At 41.1% G+C, this 20,499-nt stretch overlaps 1 protein-coding gene across 4 annotated transcripts in view; it reads left to right on the top strand.

Annotated features, from left to right (window-relative positions):
• Positions 1 to 20,499, top strand: part of DIP2C (disco interacting protein 2 homolog C) — a 421,221-nt gene that overhangs the window by 292,381 nt on the left and 108,341 nt on the right. For all 4 annotated transcript variants that reach the window (XM_038755482.1, XM_038755481.1, XM_038755480.1 and 1 more), the window contains 3 exons: positions 3,169 to 3,303; positions 8,930 to 9,049; positions 10,357 to 10,554. In XM_038755482.1, coding sequence (XP_038611410.1) covers positions 3,169 to 3,303; positions 8,930 to 9,049; positions 10,357 to 10,554 — 453 coding nt within the window. The remainder of the gene's footprint in view (positions 1 to 3,168; positions 3,304 to 8,929; positions 9,050 to 10,356; positions 10,555 to 20,499) is intronic.

Raw genomic sequence — 20,499 nt, 5'->3', positions numbered from 1 at the left:
TAAAATAAAATAAAATAAAATAAAATAAAATAAAATAAAATAAAATAATAAAATAAAATAAAATAAAAAAGGATCTGAGTAGAGCCTTGAGGAACACCCACAGGTATAGAGTGGGAGTCACAGAAAGAACCAGTGAAAGAGACAGAGAGGGATCAGTGTGAGCAATAAGAGAAGAACCAGAGAGAACCATATCAGAAAAACCAAGGTCAGATTGGGTTTCCAGGAGAAGAAAGTGACACACAGACTCAGAGACAGAATTATAAAGAAGGAAAGGACTAAATAGAGTCTGTTAAATTTAGCAAGAAGGGAGTCATTGGTGACCTTGAAAAGAATGCTCTCAGTGGAGTGAAGGAGGTAGAAACCAAATTGTAGGGACTCAAGGAGGCAGTTGCTGAAGTGGAAGTGGAGGTAACAGGTGTCTCAAACCTGTTTAAGGAATTTGGGAGGGAATGAATGAGAGGAGATGGGTTAAAGTCTTGATGGTACAATTGAGGGGAAGCTTTTTATTAAGACAGGGATGTTTGAAGGCAGAGGGGAAGGAGTCATCTGAGAGGAAGTGGTTGGAGACAGCAGTCAGAAAGGAAAGAAGAGCAGGCACAAGTGTTTTTTGAAGATGTGGATGGAGGGGCTAAATTTTGGAAGCACATGAGCAATCTCTTTTTTTGGATATGGCCAAGAAGTCTGAGAGACTGGATGTGGGAGAGCAGCAGAAGTGAGGGAGAGGTTTTAGGGAGCTCATGCATGATGTTTTGATTTTGTCAACAAAGTAGATAGCAAGGTTATCGGGAACCCGAGAAGGGGAGGCTGAGGGAACCCGAATGCTAGGAAGGAGTTAATAATCAAAAATAGTTGGTGGGAGCAATGGACATGGAAATCGATCGAAGGAGGAGGAAAAGTAACATGGCTGAACAAAAGAGAGGGGAGAGTTAGAATTTGTTCCTAGAGTGACAGTGTTTGTGCGTGAGTTGCTATAAAACTTAAACCTTGAGACACAGGGAGGTCATTTGGCTTATCCCTCAGACCACGATAGCTTGGAATTTGAGGATTTTCTGGGGAATCAGAAGAAAAGTTCAGGGCTCCTGGAGTAGTGGGTTGGGTGACCAGGGAAGAGGAGGTAAACTCCTTTCTCTTGGCAGTAGGTTGAAAGCCGAAGATGACTGAACTTCAAAGATCTGCATCGTGTTAGAATCCAGAGACCGGCTCCTTGATTACTTTCTTCCCCGCCTCACTTTCTAATTTTAATGTCCTGTCTTTGCTCTAACAAAATATTTGCGACCTTTCCTATTTTGAAGGAAATGTAAGATGAGCACTGCAGAACTGCTTGGACCAACGATGTTGTAAACACACTCAAGTCATCTTTCTGCTCTAATTTACAATACTGTTACCCATGGATCTGAACTTATATGTCCTCCCAAACAAAAGCAAATCAAGCTGTCACATTAAGAAACGCAGCTCCTTGGTTTTCTGGGTTTCATGCCATCTCTCTTTCTCTCCTCTCAATCACCCAATTCCTGCTCTGCAAAGGGGGAATGTAAATTAAGGTTGTGTTATAATTGTTGGTGGAGATGGGTTTGTAAACTAAACCTGCCTTGTCTCATAGTTTTCAAAGATGCTATAGGAGCCACTGTGGGAGGAGGTCTTACTAAAGATTTTATTCACTTAGCATGCACAGCTGGATTTGGAAAACATTGACATTCCTGCATCTGGATTGTGCATAACTGTGGATGCAGTTACAACCCTTCTTTGCATGACTAGAATCAACATATTCCAACTATTTTCACCTTACATTTTTAACTCATTATACGACCATTTTGACTCATTCTCCAGCTCCCACCATGGTGAATTTTCTCCACTCAGTTGCTTTCTGACTCACCCAGGTGGAAGACTTTCTTTCCTCTTTCAGACTCTGTGCAGTTAGCACTGTCTGTTTCACCTAACCTAGAACTGTACACAGTATGTTGATCAATTGTGTATGACAATGTTGGCTCATTTGTGAGGGAAGTACTGTCCCTTTCCTGCTCAAAGGGAAATTCTTTCATTTTCCCCTAACATCACATCTCCTCCAAGAGGCCTACCCAGACTAAACCCCACTTTCCTTCAACACCCTTACACGTTGCCCTACCTTTCTCCCTTTGCTCTTTCCCCTCCCTCCCAGCCCCGCGGCACTTATGTATATATCTGTAATTTTATTTATTTGTGTTGGTGTCTGTTGCCCCCTCACTAGACTGTGCGTTCGTTGTGGATAGGGATTGTCACTGTTTATTATTGTACTTTCCCAAGCACTTAGTACAGTGCTCTGCACACAGCAAATGCTTAATAAATATGATTGAGTGAATTAATGAACTTCCCAGTGAAGAGTTACTCTGCACTAAGAAATACCAGTGTAAGCTTTTTACTCTGATTTATAAATGAAGTGAGCTGCCTTTTGTGTAGAAACCATTATAATCTAGGTAGTTGGTTCAAAATAAATAAATAGATGTCCTCTGGGTGAAAGGCAACACACCAATGGTAAGATTATTTGCTTATGGTGGGGGGGGTATGTGGTAGAGAAATGTACAAACAACTCCTTCCTCACTGGGGACGGTGATTATCTTTTTCTGTCTCAGTTGGGCTTTTTTTTTTTGCAATGCCTAGTGCTGCTTTTTATTCTGCCTCTTTCAGACCACACTTTTTCCAAAGTCACCCCCTTCTAAATTGTCACAAGTCAGGCTGTTCTGTCTGTTGCAGTTGTCTCCCAGAAATCCCTAGCTATAATAATAATTGTGGAATTTAAGCGCTTACTGTATGCCAAGCGCTGTTTGAAGTGCTAGAGTAGGTACAAGATCATCAGGTCTCACAGTTTAAGTAGGAGGAAGAGCAGGTATTGAATCTCCATTTTGTAGATGAGGGAACTGAGGCACAGAGAAGTTAAGTGACTTGCCCAAGGTCACACAGCAGATAAGTGGCAGAGCTGGGATTAGAACCCAGGCCCTCTGTCTCCCAGGCCTGTGCTCTTTCCACTAGACCACGCTGCTTCTCTTTGTTGCTTCCTTCAAGGTGGTGCCATGTTGTATTTTGAATCGTGACGCTAGCCTCTGCCCCCAGATTGTGAGGCTGTTTTCCCCCACAACCTCTTAAGGCTGAAAACCTTTATGGTAATAATAACCTTCTTTCTCTACTTCTCTACAGAAAATCACTCTGCCCCTCCTGATGTTACCACTTACACCTCAGAGCACTCGATCCAGGTAGAAAGACCACAAGGATCTACGTCCTCAAGAGCAGCCCCAAAATATGGCAATGCTGAACTTATGGAGACTGGAGATGGTATGTGACAAAAGAGTTGTGTGTTTCTCTTCCAGAACACTGTAATTTCCACAACCCGTCCCCCGCACCCTCTCGGTTGTTTTACACATCTGCTCTCTGTTTCTTCCGGCCGTATTTCATTTGGGAGCACAGACTAGCAAAGTTAATGAATCTTTCTGAACCTTCAGAAGATGGTGGCATGTGGGAAACAAATGCTAAGCTCAAAAGAACAATCTCTTCATCAACAGAGGGAGATTACTGTGGAAAAAAAAATATAATTTTCCATTGTTATCCATCTCAAGGAAAGAAACCTTTTGAGATCTCAATGTTTTCCCCAACGTGTCAGTAACATTGCTGTAGGAATTAGAGCAAACAGGCTAAGACTCCAAAAGGTTATCCAAAAGGGTGAGCTGCAATTTATTGTAAAATTTTTAAAAAATAGACAAGTGGGAGGTTCAGACTGTAAGACGTGGAGGAATTTTACTGTCCTCCACCCATGTAAGTCTTGATAATGGTCAGTGCCATAGAGAAGCAGCGTGGCTCAGTGGAAAGAGTGTGGGCTTTGGAGTCAGAGGTCATGTGTTCAAATCCTGGCTCCCCCAATTGTCAGCTTTGTGAATTTGGGCACGTCACTTCGCTTCTTTGAGCCTCAGTTACCTCATCTGGATAATGGGGATTAAGACTGTGAGCCCCACAGGGGACAACCTAATCACCTTGGATCCCTCCCTGCAGTACTGAGAACAGTGTTTCGCACATAGTAAGCACATAACAAATGCTATTATTACTGTTATCCTTTTTATACAGCCAGAGGATATCTGACCCCAGGGAATACCATCGACTCTCAGGACCATTTCCAGAGGTGTAGCCCATCACTCAGTCAATCAGTTGAGCAGTTACTATGTACAGAGCACTATATTAAACTCTTGGGAGAGTACAATATAACTGAGATGGTAGACGCACTCCCTGGCCACAGTGAACTTACTGTCTAGAGGGGGAGGCAAGATTAAGGTAGATACATAAATTACGGCTATGTACATAAGGATGGATGTTGAAAGCCGGGCTGTGACCTCATATGGCTCTCTCTTCCTGTCACCAAACACGCTGTTCAGCACTGTTAGCGGTGCTCAAAGAACACCTGAGCTTGAAAAGAAAGGTTTGATTGGGATCACGTGGCAGCCCGGGAGGATCAGTGCAAGGTACGCAGTGGTCACGCAGTGACCACGTGCATGGTATGTGGCGATCACGTGCACGGCATGCAGTGGTCATAATAATAATAATAATAATAATGGCATTTATTAAGTGCTTACTATGTGCAAAGCACTGTTCTAATAGCTGGGGAGGTTACAAGGTGATCAGGTTGTCCCATGAGGGGCTCACGGTCTTAATCCCCATTTTAAAGATGAGGGAACTGAGGCGCAGAGAAGTGAAGTGACTTGCCCAAAGTCACACAGCTGACAAGTGGCGGAGCCAGGATTTGAACCCATGACCTTTGACTCCAGAGCCTGGGCTCTTTCCACTGAGCCATTTTGCTTCTCCATGTGGTCATGTAGTGATCACGTGTGCAGTAGGCGGCGGTCACGTGGTGATCATGTGCGCAGCATGTGGCGGTCACTTGGTGGTCACCTGCGCGGCCCGGTCTGCTTACCGAGTGCAGAGCACTGTACTAAGCACTTGGGAGGGTACAATACAACAGAGCTGGTAGGCATGTTCCTTGCCCACTATGAGTTTTTGCTGTCTATAAAGGCAGGGTGGACCTTGCTGTAAGTAAATAATGTTTAAAATGTAATTTACAGATATGGAATAAGAGCTCTAAGGGGCCTAGTGGAAAGAGCCCTGATCTGGTAGCAGAAGACAGAACTGAGAAGCAGTGGGGCTCAGTGGAAAGAGCCCGGGCTTGGGAGTCCGAGGTCATGGGTTCGAATCCTGGCTCCACCACATATCTGCTATGTGACCTTGGGCAAGTCACTTCACTTCTCTGGGCCTCAGTTCCTCATCTGGAAAATGGGGATGAAGACTGTGAGCCCCCCGTGGGGCAACCTGATCACCTTGTATCCTCCCCAGCGCTTAGAACAGTGCTTCACACATAGTAAGGGCTTAACAAATGCCATCATCATTAGTGGAAAGAGTCTGTGCCTGGGAGTCAGAGGACCTGGGTTCTCATCCCCATCCTGCCGCTTGCCTTCTTTGTGACTTGGGGCAAGTCACTTACCTTCTCTGTCTTCAGTTACCTCGTTTGTAAAATGAGGATTAAATTATCCTCCCTCCAATTTAGACTGTGAGCCCCATGTGGGACGGGGACTGCGTCCAACCTGATTTTCTTGTATCTACACCAGTGCTTTGTCTAATGCCTGCCACATAAGGATGAATTGTACTTTCCAAGTGCTTAGTACAGTGCTCTGCCCACAGTAAGCGCTCAACAAATACGATTGAATAAATGAATGAGTTGGGCCATGTATCTCATCACTAGTTCTCATAATAGTAAGTGTAGTTATTTGCTTGCTTGGCAAGCACTGAAGAAAACACTGGGAAAAACTACAAGTTTAAGATTTTGATGATCCCTGGCCCACAAAAGAGTCACAGATCTAAGAATAAGGAGGGGCTAGGTTGGTGGCACTCAAAGAAATACACAACAGAGACACAAAAGCAACATAAGAGATGAGGGGAGCAATGGGGAAATGAGGTCTGAGGGGCTCAGTTTCAGGCTCATAATAATAATAAAAATGATGGTATTTGTTAGGCGCTTACTATGTGTAAAGCACTGTTCTAAGCACTGAGGGGGGGGTTACAAGGTGATCAGGTTGTCCCATGTGGAGCTCACAGTCTTAATCCCCATTTTCCAGATGAGGGAACTGAGGCACAGAGAAGTTTGTGACTTGCCCAAAGTCACACAGCTGACAAGTGGCGGAGCAGGGATTAGAACCCATGACCTCTGACTCCCAAGCCCAGGCTCTTTCCATTGAGCCATGCTGCTTCTCATCATGACTCAGTCACAGTTCACAGCTGCAGCCACAGCCATCGATTTACAAACAGCCTGAAAAATTAAGAAGGCCTCACACTCACCTTGCTTCCTCACCCTGCAGTGGTGGAGCAGAGCAGGAGTGGATGGGAAGTCCCAGAAGAGTGGGAGCAGAGTTCTGAGTTGAGAAAAAGGGGAAACATAGAGACTGTCACTGTTGCTACTGCTTTGTAGACTGAAATATTTGCAAACCTGATGATCCAGGGCCACATTTTTATTCTTATATTCAATAAACCATGTTCTTTATATCGTATTTTTATACACATTGGGGTGTATTGTTAACTTGAAAACACGATACCAAAGCATCAAAACATGTGAATGTGATAATTCAGAAAATATTCTCTTTAAAATGCATTGGTATGTTATTGAAAGACGTCTGAGATTGCATTTTGTGTAAAAGCCGTGATTTGTAAAGCCTCCTTTTCATGTCTTTCACCATTCCGCCCACTTTTTGTAAATGACTAGAAGAGCTGGTGACGAAGATGGGAGTTTTTGCGACTAGGGTAGACTAAACAGTTTGAGAAAGCAGGCATAGAAAATGTATATTGATATTCAGGGCAAGAAAGAAAAGGGACACAGTGGCCCAACTTTGTAATCTCTAAAATATAAAAGTTTTTAAGAGCAGGAAACATGGAAATTATAAGGGGGTAACTGATTGATCACCAAGAGCAGCTTTGAACCTCGGGACTGTACACATCTAGTTGATTTTTTAATCTGTCACCCTTGGACTTGAGACGGGAGGGATTTTCTTACCAAGGTCTTCCAGTAGGCAGGCATCCTCCAGGAAAATCCCAAGCTTCAGGATAACTTTAGGTCCAAAGTGGAGTGTCCCAGCTGTCCTTCCTGCAGTGCATGTTAGGAAGTAGATGAGGAATGGGAATTTTATCCTGCTCCTTTGTGAGTTGCGTCATGGTGAACATTATGAAAACCTACCAGGAAGTGAAGGCAATCTACATATGCACTTTTCTAGCCACTTATTTTTAGAAAGAGTGATGATGCATAAGAATAATAATGGCATTTATAGTATGTAAATACTGTGCAGAAGGCTGGGAATGCATTGAAAAAGTTTATGTTAATTTGGAGGGAAGAGTCTTGAGCTGTAAAAGAGAAGACTAAGAGGTGACAATTTTTTCAAACTATAGGAAGGGTTTTTATTTGGAGGAAACTGACCAGTTCTCCCTGGAAAGTAAGTCAGCCTATATCAATCAAGTGGAAATGGGCAGAAATTGTAGTGAGAGGGCAGAGGTTTATAGACAGGGAAGGGCATCAGGGAGGTTAAGCTGCCTAGGGAAAAAATTGAGGCTTTATTCTTTGAGATGATTGGTCACTCACCCAGCAGTCAATAAATCAATATTATTTACTTAGCTTTTACTGTGTACTGAGCACTTTGGAGAGTACAATACAACAGAGTTGGTAGGCATGTTCCCTGTCCTCCAGGAGCTTACAGTCTTGAGGGGGAGACAGGCATTAGAATAAATTATAGATACGTGCGTAAGCGCTGTGGGGTGAATTAAAATGCAGGGTGCAGATCCTTTCAGTGCATAGGCGACACAGAAGGGAGAGGGAGTTGGCGAAATGAGGTCTTAATTATGATAGGGTTCTTGGAGCAGATGTGAGTTTAATAAGTCTTTGAAGATGGAGAGAGCAGTGGTCTGTTGTAGATGAAGCGGGAGGGAGGTCCAGGTCAGGGGGAGGACATGGTGAAGGGGTCAGTGGTGAGATAGCTGAGATCGAGGTACAGTGAGTAGGCTGGGGTTGGAGGAGCAAAGTGTGCAGACCAGGTTGAAATAAGAAATCAGGAATTATGAGTCGATAGGCACCGTCTAAAGTAGTGAAAACCTAATAGTTGTCCACTATTCTGTCATTTTTCCAGCACATCTCAAAATGTTTCTCCACCCTCCCTCTAACCACCCTCTTAGACTGTGAGCCCTGTATGGTATTAGAAGAGCAGCAGTGTGGCTCAATGGAAAGAACACAGGCTTGGGAGTCAGAGGTCATGGGTTCAAATCCCAGCCCTGCCAACTGTCAGCTGTGTGACTTTGGGCAAGTCACTTCACTTCTCTGTGCCTCAGTTCCCGAATCTGGAAAATGGGGATTAAGACTGTGAGCCCCACATGGGACAACCTGATCACCTTGTATCCTCCCCAGCGCTTAGAACAGTGCTTTGCACATAGTAAGTGCTTAACAAATGCTGCTATTATTATTATTATTATTATTATTATTATTATTATTATTATTAGGGACTGTGTCTGATCTGGTCATCTTGTATCTACTCTAGCACCTAACACACTGCTTGGACTACAGTACAGAGCCAAGTGCTCAGTACAGTACCCTGCACAGAGTAAGCACTCAATAAATACCATCGACTGGTTGTTAGTAACCCCTTAACAAATTATCATAATTATAAAGTGCGCTTGCCTCTGGTGCCTGGACCACAATTGGTGTCACTTGCAGAACCATCCCAGATGTTTTTAAAGTGGGTTGGGAGGGTTTGGGTCGATTTGATTTTTACCCCTCCTTGGTTGGACATAGAGCTCTTGTGATATGGGTAATTCTTGCCAGATTGGCTTGTTTGTGCTGCATTGGTAACTGGAAATCCCTCTTATTTTTCCCTCCATTCCTCTTCTTCAGGAGTGCCTGTAAGCAGCAGAGTTTCAGCAAAGATTCAACAGCTGGTCAATACCTTAAAACGGCCCAAACGACCACCGTTACGAGAATTTTTTGTAGATGACTTTGAGGAGTTGTTAGAAGGTAAAGAGATTGTTTTGTTTTTCTTCCCAGTGTTCTTGAAGTACTCTATAGTGTAATGATATTGTGTTATGGAAATATTATGATTTTATGTTGCCAACTTGTACTTCCCAAGTGCCTAGTACAGTGCTCTGCACACAGTAAGCGCTCAATACGATTGATTGATATTGTTTCTTCTAGGGCTCCTGTTTTTGAAAGCGTTTAGTACAGTGCTCTGCACACAGTAAGCGCTCAATAAATACGATTGAATGAAAAGAGCAATAAACTAAGCACTTCCTGGGATAATCAGACTCTTGATAAGAGAACTTGAGCAAAGTGAAACTCACTAATAATCAGCCGTGAGCTCTGAGCTAGAGTTGGATTTTCATAAACTGTTCAGACATATTCAGTGTGTCACTTTTAGCCGGGGGCTTGCCCAAGGAGATGTGAATGTGAAAAATCTGGAACTGCTAGTAGAGCACTGAAGTAAGTTGCCTAGGGGAATGTGAGAAAGATGATGGAGTGTGGAGGAGTCAGGAAGAGAAAGGTGAAGCAGCGTTTGAAAAGGACCATTGTGGGATTAATTTTTTCCCCCCTTTCCCTAACCTTTTGTTAGTAGCAAAAGCTGGTCAATGATACATATCCATTATTTTAAAGGTTAAAAACCTTATTGGTATTAGAATTCAGACTTGCCAGATCAAAACAGGGTAACTGATCATTGTATTATGTCCACTATAATAAAATTTCTTCATCTCAGTTGGACCGTTTTTGATTCCAGAACTCTGTGTCTTTGTACTTTACATTTTATGCAGTATAAATTTAAATTTCCATGTACATGATTAAAGGAAAAAATTAAACGGAATTCTTTTGTGACCTTGTAAAACAAATCTGCCCATTGGTGATCCCTTTCATTTCGATCTTAGCAATACTGTAAGCAGAAAAAATTCTCATATTGAAGTAGAGTGATAAAGTGAATATCTATTATTTAATCTTTTCAACCTGGAAATGTTTCTTATTTTCCCGAGATTCAGGCAGCTAGTATTGAAAGAGTATGTAAAGATGGAACACTCAGCTCATTTCATGAGTGTAAAAGCGAAATCGGTACCAATTTTGCCATTGGGTGTATGCTTAGAACAGTGCTTTGCACATAGTAAGCGCTTAACAAATGCCATCATCATTATTATTACGGGACTGTTCCCTGTATCTGATGGTGAATTTAACCATTTGATTGCAATCGAGGTGCTTTACAGTAGAAAATGTTATGTTTAATTGTGCAGGTGCAGATATGCAATGACATGGAAACTTTTTTTTTTTAATTCACAATAAACAAGTTCAACAACCAGATCCAAACCAACCAAAGCCAGAGGGAGCCCAGATGTTAGCGATGCGTGGGGAGCAGCTGGGCGTTGTAACGAATTGGCCGCCTTCATTGGAAGCCGCGCTGCAACGATGGGGGACTATTTCTCCAAAGGCCCCTTGCCTAACCACTATGGACACAAATGGAAAACCACTGTACATCCTTACTTACGGTGAGCAATTCTATACCATTTTATTTCACAGGTTTGCATATTGACCATTGGGCTCGTCGAAACAGAACAAAAGTAACGCTAGCATCTCTTTTCAGAAAAAAGGAATAGATCCAAGATGTTCATGTGAAGTAGTTTGGAACCCACACTCTTACAGATTTGAGGAGACACAACACAGGTGTGAATAAAATGTCAGTGCAGGAGGTCCTTATTACTGTCGTTTTAACAGTAAGGCCAGTAGGTCATTAATTTCAAGTTACTTCCACAATAAAAAAAACTGTAATCCAGTAAAATCTAATAATTAAAAACAGGTGTCTGCTATCAATTTGGCTAAATTTGTGGTCCTGAAGGACCTCTGAACAAATCTAGTCGCATTCAACCAACTTTTTCAGCAGAAGGAAAGTTTATAAAGACAAAAAGTGAAAATGAAGAAGCCTAAAATTGCTCATTGTGAAGGTGATAAAGCTGATTTTGCTTTAGTTAATGAGGCAGTATTGCCCTAGGTATTTATAAAAGAATGTTGAATTAAAACCTTTGAACTCGAGTGACTGCTGTGCTCAGTTTCTGACTCTCCAGGTGACTCTGAAGTCCCAAGCATTTTCTTAATGGTATTTGTTAAGCACTCACTGTGTGTCAAGTACTGTTCTGTGTGCTGGGACAGACAGAAGTTTAGCAGGTTCGACACAGTCCCTGTCCCCCAAATGGGTCACAGTCTAAGAACATGGGCTTGGGAGTCAGAGGTAATGGGTTCTAATCCTGCCTCTGCCACTTGTCAGCTGTTTGACTTTGGACAAGTCACTTAACTTCTCTCTGCCTCAGTTCCCTCTTCTGTAGAATGGGGATAAAGACTGTGATCCTGATGTGAGACAACCTGATGTCCTATGCTGATCTACGCCAGCTCTTAGAACAGTGCTTGGCACATAGTAAGCACTTAACAAATGCCATTATTATAATAATTATTATTATTATTATTAATTCTCACTCAGCCTAAATATCCTTTCTTATAGCTGGGAGAAATGCTACTTTTCTCAAGTGGTTGCTTGGAGGAAATGTTTTGACGATTTCTGGTGGGTCTGTCCACCTGACGCAATTTACCAAATCGTTCTTCGGCCAGAAATTTTTACCATTGGTGACATATTCCCTTCCAGTCCAAGGTTCCTAAACTGAAGCCCATATCCCCTGATTCCCAGGGTAGAATTCTTTCCACTGGACCAACAGTAAGGAGAGACTGGAGTCAGAGAGGCCAATAATAAAATGTTATAATAGTCAACCAGGGAGGGGTGAGGAGGGCTTAAACCAGGGTGGTGATAGTAAAGATAGAAAGAAAGAGGTGAGTCTGAGAAATATTAATAGGAAGACTCTACAAGACTTCAAATGGCAGAGAGAAGTCAGACCAAAACCATGTGACTGTATGGCTTCCCAAAATAATGATGAGTTTTTAGTGAGAATAGACGACCGGGAACTGAACCTTGCAGAACACTTAGATTTAAAGGATGAGGAGAGAAAATAGAGCCCGAATGAACCGGCAACCTTGTTTTAGTTTCCTTGAGAAAGAGCTGTTAGAAAAGTAGGAAGAGAACTAGGAGATCACTCGGCCGGTAAATCAGGGATCAAGACTAAAGAGATGTTTTTTAGGAAGAGAAAGCGTCAGTTATGTCAAATACGGTATAAAGGTCAAAGGAGATTAGGACAGAGAAGAGACAATTACATTTTACCAGAAGATGATCATGAGAAAATTTGGAGAGGGTGTTTCAGTAGGGAAAGAAGAGGGCAAGAGAAGTAAAGGGTAGAAAAGAAATTTAGTAGAAAAAGCGGAGACAGCGTTCATATACAGCCTGATTGTGGAGTTTAGGAGAAACAAGAGGAGGGTGATGGGTCAATAGTAGGAGGGCATGGTGGGGATGATGAATTTACACCGATCTAAAAATGAGACAGAATGTATTTGCCTATAGGTCAGCATTCCATACTCATTTGTTTTTTGATGGTTAATGGTTCAGGCAAAGTAGATTTGCCAGATATAGATTTTTCACGAACATAAATTCTAAATATTAAATGAAGAAAGGCTGAGTTCTAAGGGCTGTATTTAAAACAAAGGCAGTAACAGCATTCATTTTTGTTTTGCATCATATCTTTTTTGATTTGGGATGGTCACTGTTGGTGCACAGTATGGCATCATTTTGTGTGAAATTCTCAAGTTTGGGAAGTCATTATATATTTTTGATTGTTAAGTGTGTGGCAGCCACTCACCTTACCTCTTCAGGAAAAGAATTGTCCCTCCTCTCTGCCCTATTAACTTAGATTATATTTAAAAATATGAAACAGCATTGTTACTCTAGCATCTTACAATTGCAAAGGTACTCAAAATATGCAGTGATTTTTATTTAATACGTGCATTTACATTTTTTAAAAAAAGGAACAAAAAAATTAAACACATCTCTTCATTCACTTAACAGTCATCCCACATTGCATGTTTTCTCACTGAATTCCATTTAACTTGAGATTTGGTTGGGAAGGAGTTCAAGAATTGAAAGTATGATTTGAAGTCCAGTCTACCTAGAGGTCTCTGACCGTTCTGTCCCCCAAATCACCAAATATGCTGCTTACAATTGCACTGTTTATTTCTGTTTTCTGTCCTATCGAGGTGGAAGCGAATATCTAATTTGCCTCCCAGTTTTGCTCCAGGTCCTTTTTTTAACATTAGTTCTTTCCTGTTAAATATCTGGGCTTCAGATTAGTGTTTCCACAGTTGAATTACTTTTATTTTTTTCTTTGGTGGATTTCCAATTTATTTCCAGCCTCTCTAGGTCTCATCGTGGTCTGGTCTTCATTTTGCATTTATGACTCATCCCAACCCATAAATTTAACTTCTGGGCTGTTGAGCATCTCTGTCATTGATCTGACGAAAGAATAAATGAAATAAAAATTGGCTCCGCTCCATCACCCTATAACTTTCATCTTTTGGTCCATTTGTGTTGGATGCAACTTCAAGTTTCACCTAGTTCCTATATTGGATTTCTTTCCAACACTGTCACTATGTGAAGTTGGTTTTCAAAAGGAGTAAGTCCTTTTTATTAAATATTTCACTAAAATCTAGGTGCTGTATAATACACCTGATCTTTGTTTTCAAAGACTGGGTTGCTGCTAGCATCACTGCTAATGATGATTTTTCTTATTGTGTGAAAAAATAGCCGACTGATGCACCAGCCAAGTCTCAATGCCCTTCCTGGGCATGTATCTGAAAAACTCTCAACTTATTATATGTCCTCATCATTTGAATAAGAATTGACAATAGATTTCCTGGGCACGTTTCCTGATGTAGCTAATACTTCCGTTATTTTTATATTTCCTTTTGTAGTATCCTAAATTAGTATGACCAAAATTGTGAAATTGTATTCTGGTCTCATTGATTTTTTTGAGTCTTGGGTGTTCCCTTTTTGAGCCTTGGGTGTTGCCTTCAAGGATTTCCACCCTTTTTGTGAATGTAAACAGTGTTTCTTTTAAAAAGGAAAAGTTTCACTATTAAGTTATGTTAAAGCTACTTCTAATTTTGGAGGAATAAATTCCTGGAATCTAGAAAAAAATATTCAGGAGAAATTTACATTTTGCAAAATCAAATGAATAGAATTTTGAAAAAAAGTCAGGTATGGAAGTAAGGCCTACTGCCTTCAACCCTTTCCCAAAAATGACACCAAGTTTTTCATGGAATTAGAGGTGTAAATGTAAATTTGTGATATAGCGCTTTCACAAAATGACGTAGCATTGGTGGCATAATGAGATTTTTTTCAGAAAGTAAAAGCACAACTGACTTAGTACTTTTTAGCCATAAGTATAGTCAATGCGGACAATAAACTATCTGCAGCTAAGTAAATGCAGCACATAAATACACTTTGGTTATATTCTGATTTGCAGAATGAAGAAGGGTGGATTGTTTATTGGAGCTTTATCTCTGTATTTGAAAGAGGTAATGTTGCTGGGTGATTGCTGTTGCTAAGGCAACAAGCTTGGTAACCGAAAGCCAAGGGACTCTGACATCACAAGCACGTTTATTTTCCAAAATGTCTCATTTTATTCAGGAGAATGAGAGTGGGTTTCACCCTTTTGCCTCCTACTTTGTTTTTATAGCCTAGCCCTCTGAAGGAGATATTTGGCTCAGTGGAAAGAGCCCGGGCTTTGGAGTCAGAGGTTATGGGTTCACATCCTGGCTCCGCCAGTTGTCAGCTGTGTGACTTTGGGCAAGTCACTTAACCTCTCTGTGCCTCAGTTACCTCATCTGTAAAATGGGGATTAAGACTGGGAGCGCCCCGTGGGACAACCTGATCACCTTGTAACCTCCCCAGCACTTAGAACAGTGCTTTGCACATAGTAAGCGCTTCATAAATGCCATCGTCATCATTATTATTATTATTATGACATGATTCGCCTTATAGGTATAATTGAAATCAAAGACAAGCAGTAGTCACTATTGAAACTATAATATAATGTAGGCAAAAAGCTCCAAGCCTGTTAGGGCTGAAAAAATGAGTGTGAAATTCAAGACCATTGGTGTTTGACCTTGGTTCACTGACTCTGCAGTAAGAGTCTGTAAATTAGTTGTGCTGATGGTATTTATTGTTTTAATATGTAATCAGTAGTATTGATTGAGTGTGTACTGTGTGAAGAGCACTGTGCAAATAGAGTAAGAACATCCCTGACCTCAGGAAGCTGACAATCTGTGGTTAAAAGGGGCAATTTTAATAAGACAGATAACATTTCTGTTTGTCATTTGCTTACTTCAGAGGGAAGCAGTGCGGCGTAGTGGATAGAGCACAGGCCTGGAAGCCAGAAGGTCATGGGTTCTAATCCCAGCTCTGCCACTTGTCTGCTGTGTGGCTTTGGGCAAGTCACTTTGCTTCTCTGTGCCTCAGTTACCTCATCTGTAAAATGGGGGTTAAGACTGTGAGCCCTGTGCAGGACAGGGTCTGTGTCCAACCTGATTTCTTTGTTCCCACCACAGTGCTTAGTAAAGTGCCTGGCACATAGTAAGCACTTAATAAAGACCAAAATTATGATTATTATTAGTTTTTTACAGAGAGATTAAAAAGCCAGTATCCCACAGATCCAAAGATTGCCTGTCCTCTGATTTGGGGTTTTTCAGATGCTGCTGCTATAGATAAACAGCAGGTTATCATTATGTGTAATCATTCCTCACTGTACTTGGTAAAGTCAGGAATAGGGGTCAACGAGGTTCAGAGAGATGGAATTCTTAGTAAGTCAGTGACCAGTAGTCTGTACCTGTTAATCCACCTTGCTTCCTTAGAGGGAGGAATCAATCTGTAGATCATGTTTATTGAGAGGGAGGAATCAATCCGTAGATCATGTTTATTGATAGGGAGGAATCAATCCGTAGAGCATGTTTATTGAGAGGGAGGAATCAATCCGTAGATCATGTTTATTGAGAGGGAGGAATCAATCCATAGATCGTGTTTATTGAGCGCTTACTTCATTGTCGTATTTATTGAGCACTTACTGTGTGCAGAGCCCTGAACTAAGAACTTGGCAGAGTACTATAAACAATAAACAGACACATTCCCTGCCAACAATGAGCCTACTGTATACAGGGCACTGTATTAAGAGTTTGGGAGGATACAATATAACAAGTAGTTGGAAGACATGTTCCCTCCACAAGGAGCCTAAAGTCTTGGCCGGGGGCAGGGAGTGTGGAGGGGAGACATATTAAAATAAATGACAGATAAATTAAAATAAGGCTAAGATGAATATCAAGTGCTTAAAAGGAACGGATCCAAGGGTAGAGGCAATGCAGAAGAGAGAGAGGGAGTAAGGGAGAGGAGGGCTTAGGAGCCCTCTCTTGAAGGAGATGTGATTTTATTAAGGCTTTGAAGGTCGGGAGAGTGGTAGTCTGTTGGATATGAGGTGGGAGGGGCTGGAAGTGTCTCACTGCTCCTTGTATCCAGAAAAAGGAAAAATTGAAAAAGATATCTTCTATCTTCCATCACCTACGGCAGTGCTTCAGGCCAGACGCTGCCTTTGACAGGAGTTCAAAATTAGTGACCTTATTAAAATACAAGTCTTAGGAAAAATAAATGACTTTGGTATGTAAATCAAATCACACATTTGACTCTTGTAATAGAAGTGCACCATAAATATAATGTTTTCTTAATAATCTGAATTTTTCAGTAAACACAGTAAGCTGTTTGCCCAGAGTAGAAACAGCATTAGAGTAACTTCCCCTCTCTGATCTGAAGGGTCTCCCTTGGGGGGAGTTGCTGCTTCCATAGATGGTCTCTGAAGCAGGTGAATTTGGAGGGTGGGTTAGAGCACAAATAATTATTTAGAAAAATGTATGTTATTGTTTGCAGTTCTTATGATACCGTCTTTGTTAAACTTGTAATTTGCTTTGAAAAATGTTTATTGTTGTCATATTTTTAAAAATGTCTTCCGGTCCCCTCACTTTTGGTTTATTTGAGCAGAATTACTGTGCTGTGAGGAAAGTGGGTAAGATGGGTTTTATTTGCTGTAGTGTTTTGCAGTTATTGGTTATGCAAATGATGAAATATGGATTGTGCTGTGATTTGGCCTGTTTGAAGTACTTTGACATATGTTTCAAAAAGCTACCCTCTTTGCATTTAACAAAAGTTTTACCTCTTAAATTTACATTAAAGACAAAAAAGTGCCTTAAAAATACATGAAATGTTTAAAAATGGGAACTCAAACATGAAAGGGATGTATGGTGATTATCCTTTTTATTCAAGATTTGTTCACCTTATTTGATTTACAGATTATATGGAAATATTCCTATTTTCAGAATCAGGGTGCTTCTTTCCTCCCAAACTGCTGTTCACTTAAGGTTTAATTGATATATTCTTTTTAATGCCGCCAAACAGAAGGAAAAGGACACCTTGTATGCCTTGACACCCTGTCCACATGAAAGGTTGTCTGTATTTTTATCAATAGTGTAACTGCATCCTTGAAAGGTTATCACCTTCCCAAGCGTTTTACAATGCCAGACAGCCAGTTGAACACTTCCGAGGTAATGGCTGCCCCATCATTGAAATATTCCATCAACTACATTAACAGTCACTTTCCAGAATATTTTTCACAGCTTGCACCTCCAAATTTGAAAAAATATAATCCATAATTTCAGGGTTTGAGCATTGGCAATATTGAGTACTCAACGAAGGGCAGGGCTACTGTGACAAAGCCACATTTAAGTGAATTACAATTAGAACACTTCATGAAATGGTGCTCTGTGATTTATTGTTCCAGAACCTTGAATTAAAGGAATTAATAATGAAAGAGGAAGATAAGTGCAGTTAGGTGAACTAAACAGTTGTTTTTTCTGAATGATAGTGATGGGTGTTAGAAATACTGAAGAAAAGTGAAAATCCAATGTGCCTTAACTGTTGAATTCCTGAATCAAGTAAGTTGGTAGTTATTAGTTCTAGTTTAGATTTTTGGAGTATTTCCTTAAATGCTCTTCCCTGGCCTGTATTTCCACTTCCTTAAGCACAGACTCAAAGTTCTGTAACTATGGGTAGAGGAAGGGAAGTACATGTACATTCACGGGGGAGAAAAAGGTACAACGTGATCTAGTTTCTCCCTGTGGACAAAAATTTGGTTAATGGGTTTGTGCATGGTTTTTGGAAACTGGAGTAATGTTTAATCCCTTACTTCTGGAGTGCAGTAAATGGTATCCTAGTGGCCTAAAAGCTTCAGAAGTGCTTAAATTACTCCCAGAGAATAGTTTATGAATTTAAAGTAGAGAGGTGATTCTACATCATCTGTCAGAAGGCCGATTTCGTGGGGTTGCTTTTAAAAGAACTTAGATTATCAGCAGCAAATGTAATAATTTAGATAGAGATGTAATATTTGAATTAGTTGATCACAGAAAAATTCCGTAGTTGGGAGAATTGAGTTTGTATGAAAACAAAAAATTTCATAAATAACTTGGAGACTACAGTGAAAATGTAAAGATGAGACATTAATTCTGAAGGCCTAAAAGCAAGCATTGGATAAAAACAATGGACGTCTCTAGAAAAATATTAAGCAGTTAGAGGCATTAAAAACAAAGAAATTACATTAGGGGTGGTTAGCAGAAACATTTTGGGATTTACAGTATCTAGCCCTAAGGTGGGTTTAGATTTTATATGCTATGCCTTGCTCACCAGGGCTAGAAAACCTTTTTAAGACAAACCATTGTATACCAAAAGAAACTGAGCCTCTGTAGATTCATTTCAAGTGAAAGGGTGAGTTGAACAATTAGCCATTGCATCTGGGCTGTGTAGATAGATGCACACTTGAATAAGTTTGGTCCCTCATTTTCCTGGTCTGAATTATCCAGGTGATTGGCTCAGCTCTCCACTTGTCTATAGAGACACAACCTGGAGGTGTGATCTGAACCTCTCTCCCGAGATGGAATATGCTGCCGTTAACCCACGGAGACGACCCTTTCTGTGCTGTTGGGTTGAACAATGCTTTCATTCTTGAAATGAAAGCAATGAAAGAAATGGAAACCTTTTAGACTGTGAGCCCACTGTTGGGTAGGGACTGTCTCTATATGTTGCCAACTTGTACTTCCCAAGCGCTTAGTACAGTGCTCTGCACACAGTAAGCGCTCAATAAATACAATTGATTGATTGATTGATTTCATCTCCCTGAGCTGGGCCCCCCCCAGTCCCATTCCAAGGCCTTGAATTTCAAGCATAAAAATGAGGCAAGATTTTAGGAACAGCTTTCGGGGGCATCAGGGACCCCGGCACCATTACACACTCCCGAAAACAAGTCAGAGTGAGACACCCTCTAAAAGAAGTTGGACAGCCATGTATGCCACTATTCCTTGGCTAATGATTCTGTGCTGGAAATGGGCTTATGTCTGTTCTCAGCAAGGAGTAACAGGGGGACAGAAAGAGGTCGACGTCACCTCTCATTCTTCCGAGCGAGGAGGGTAGGAGATTGGGGACTGCTTGATGCTAATACAAGATTGAAAACATGACTTCACTAAATATTTAGATTTCTTTGCATTTTAAATTGTTCAATACCTGTTGATAACTGCTGAACCTGGAACCTGTTCTTTACCTCACTGGAGAGAATATTTCATTTCTCACCACCTCTCTATATGACTACAGGGAGATTTTTCAGCCTTCCTGTTTCCTGCACATATTGTATTCAAGTGCACCAAGTATGGACAAATGTAGACATGATCCCTACCTTGCCTGCAATTTTGAATCCTGGAGAGAGAACTCTAGGGCCTGAAAAGGGATCTCTGCAGAAGACAGAGGTACAGAGAAAATGCAACCTAAGGGATCAGTCAATCAGTGGTATTTATGGAGCGCTTACTGTGTGCAGAGCACAGTACTAAGTGCTTGAGAGAATTAGCAGACACGTCCCCTGCCCATACCAAGCTTACAGTCTAGAGGAGAAACTGAGGCACAGAGAAGTTAAGTGATTTGCCCAGAGACACGTAGCAGGAAAGTGGCAGAGCCAGAGTTAGAGCCCAGGTCCTCCACCTCCCGGACCGGTGCTCTTGCCACAAGGCCACGTTGCTTCTCTTTATAAAGAAGGGATAAATAAGGTAAAATACATAAGTTTGCAGGAACACAGTTCCACTGGTGACAAAGATGAGTTAAGAAAGAAGTGAGGTTGAATTTCTCATTCAGTTGTACAACACTGCTAGTAGTCATAACAATTCATGTTCCTTGGAGTTAGGTACAACTAGTGGAGAACTTAGAAAACACCATTTTTGCAATAGCTATTCACTTCAGTGGCGGATTTACATTTCCCTAATTCTATTTCCTAAGTTTTCATTCTTAGCTTCCTTTCCCCTCTTCTTTTCAGACTCGTTGTAATAGGAAAATATCAAACATGTTTTGGTGAGCATATACATTTAATTTGCACAGTAATTTGGACATTTAATTTGGACAGTAACCATTTCTGTAATCATCTACATCCCTT

Source organism: Tachyglossus aculeatus, chromosome 13 (genome assembly GCF_015852505.1).
Source record: "Tachyglossus aculeatus isolate mTacAcu1 chromosome 13, mTacAcu1.pri, whole genome shotgun sequence".
NCBI classification, from domain to species: domain Eukaryota; kingdom Metazoa; phylum Chordata; class Mammalia; order Monotremata; family Tachyglossidae; genus Tachyglossus; species Tachyglossus aculeatus.
This window is presented reverse-complemented; position numbering and strand designations above follow the sequence as displayed.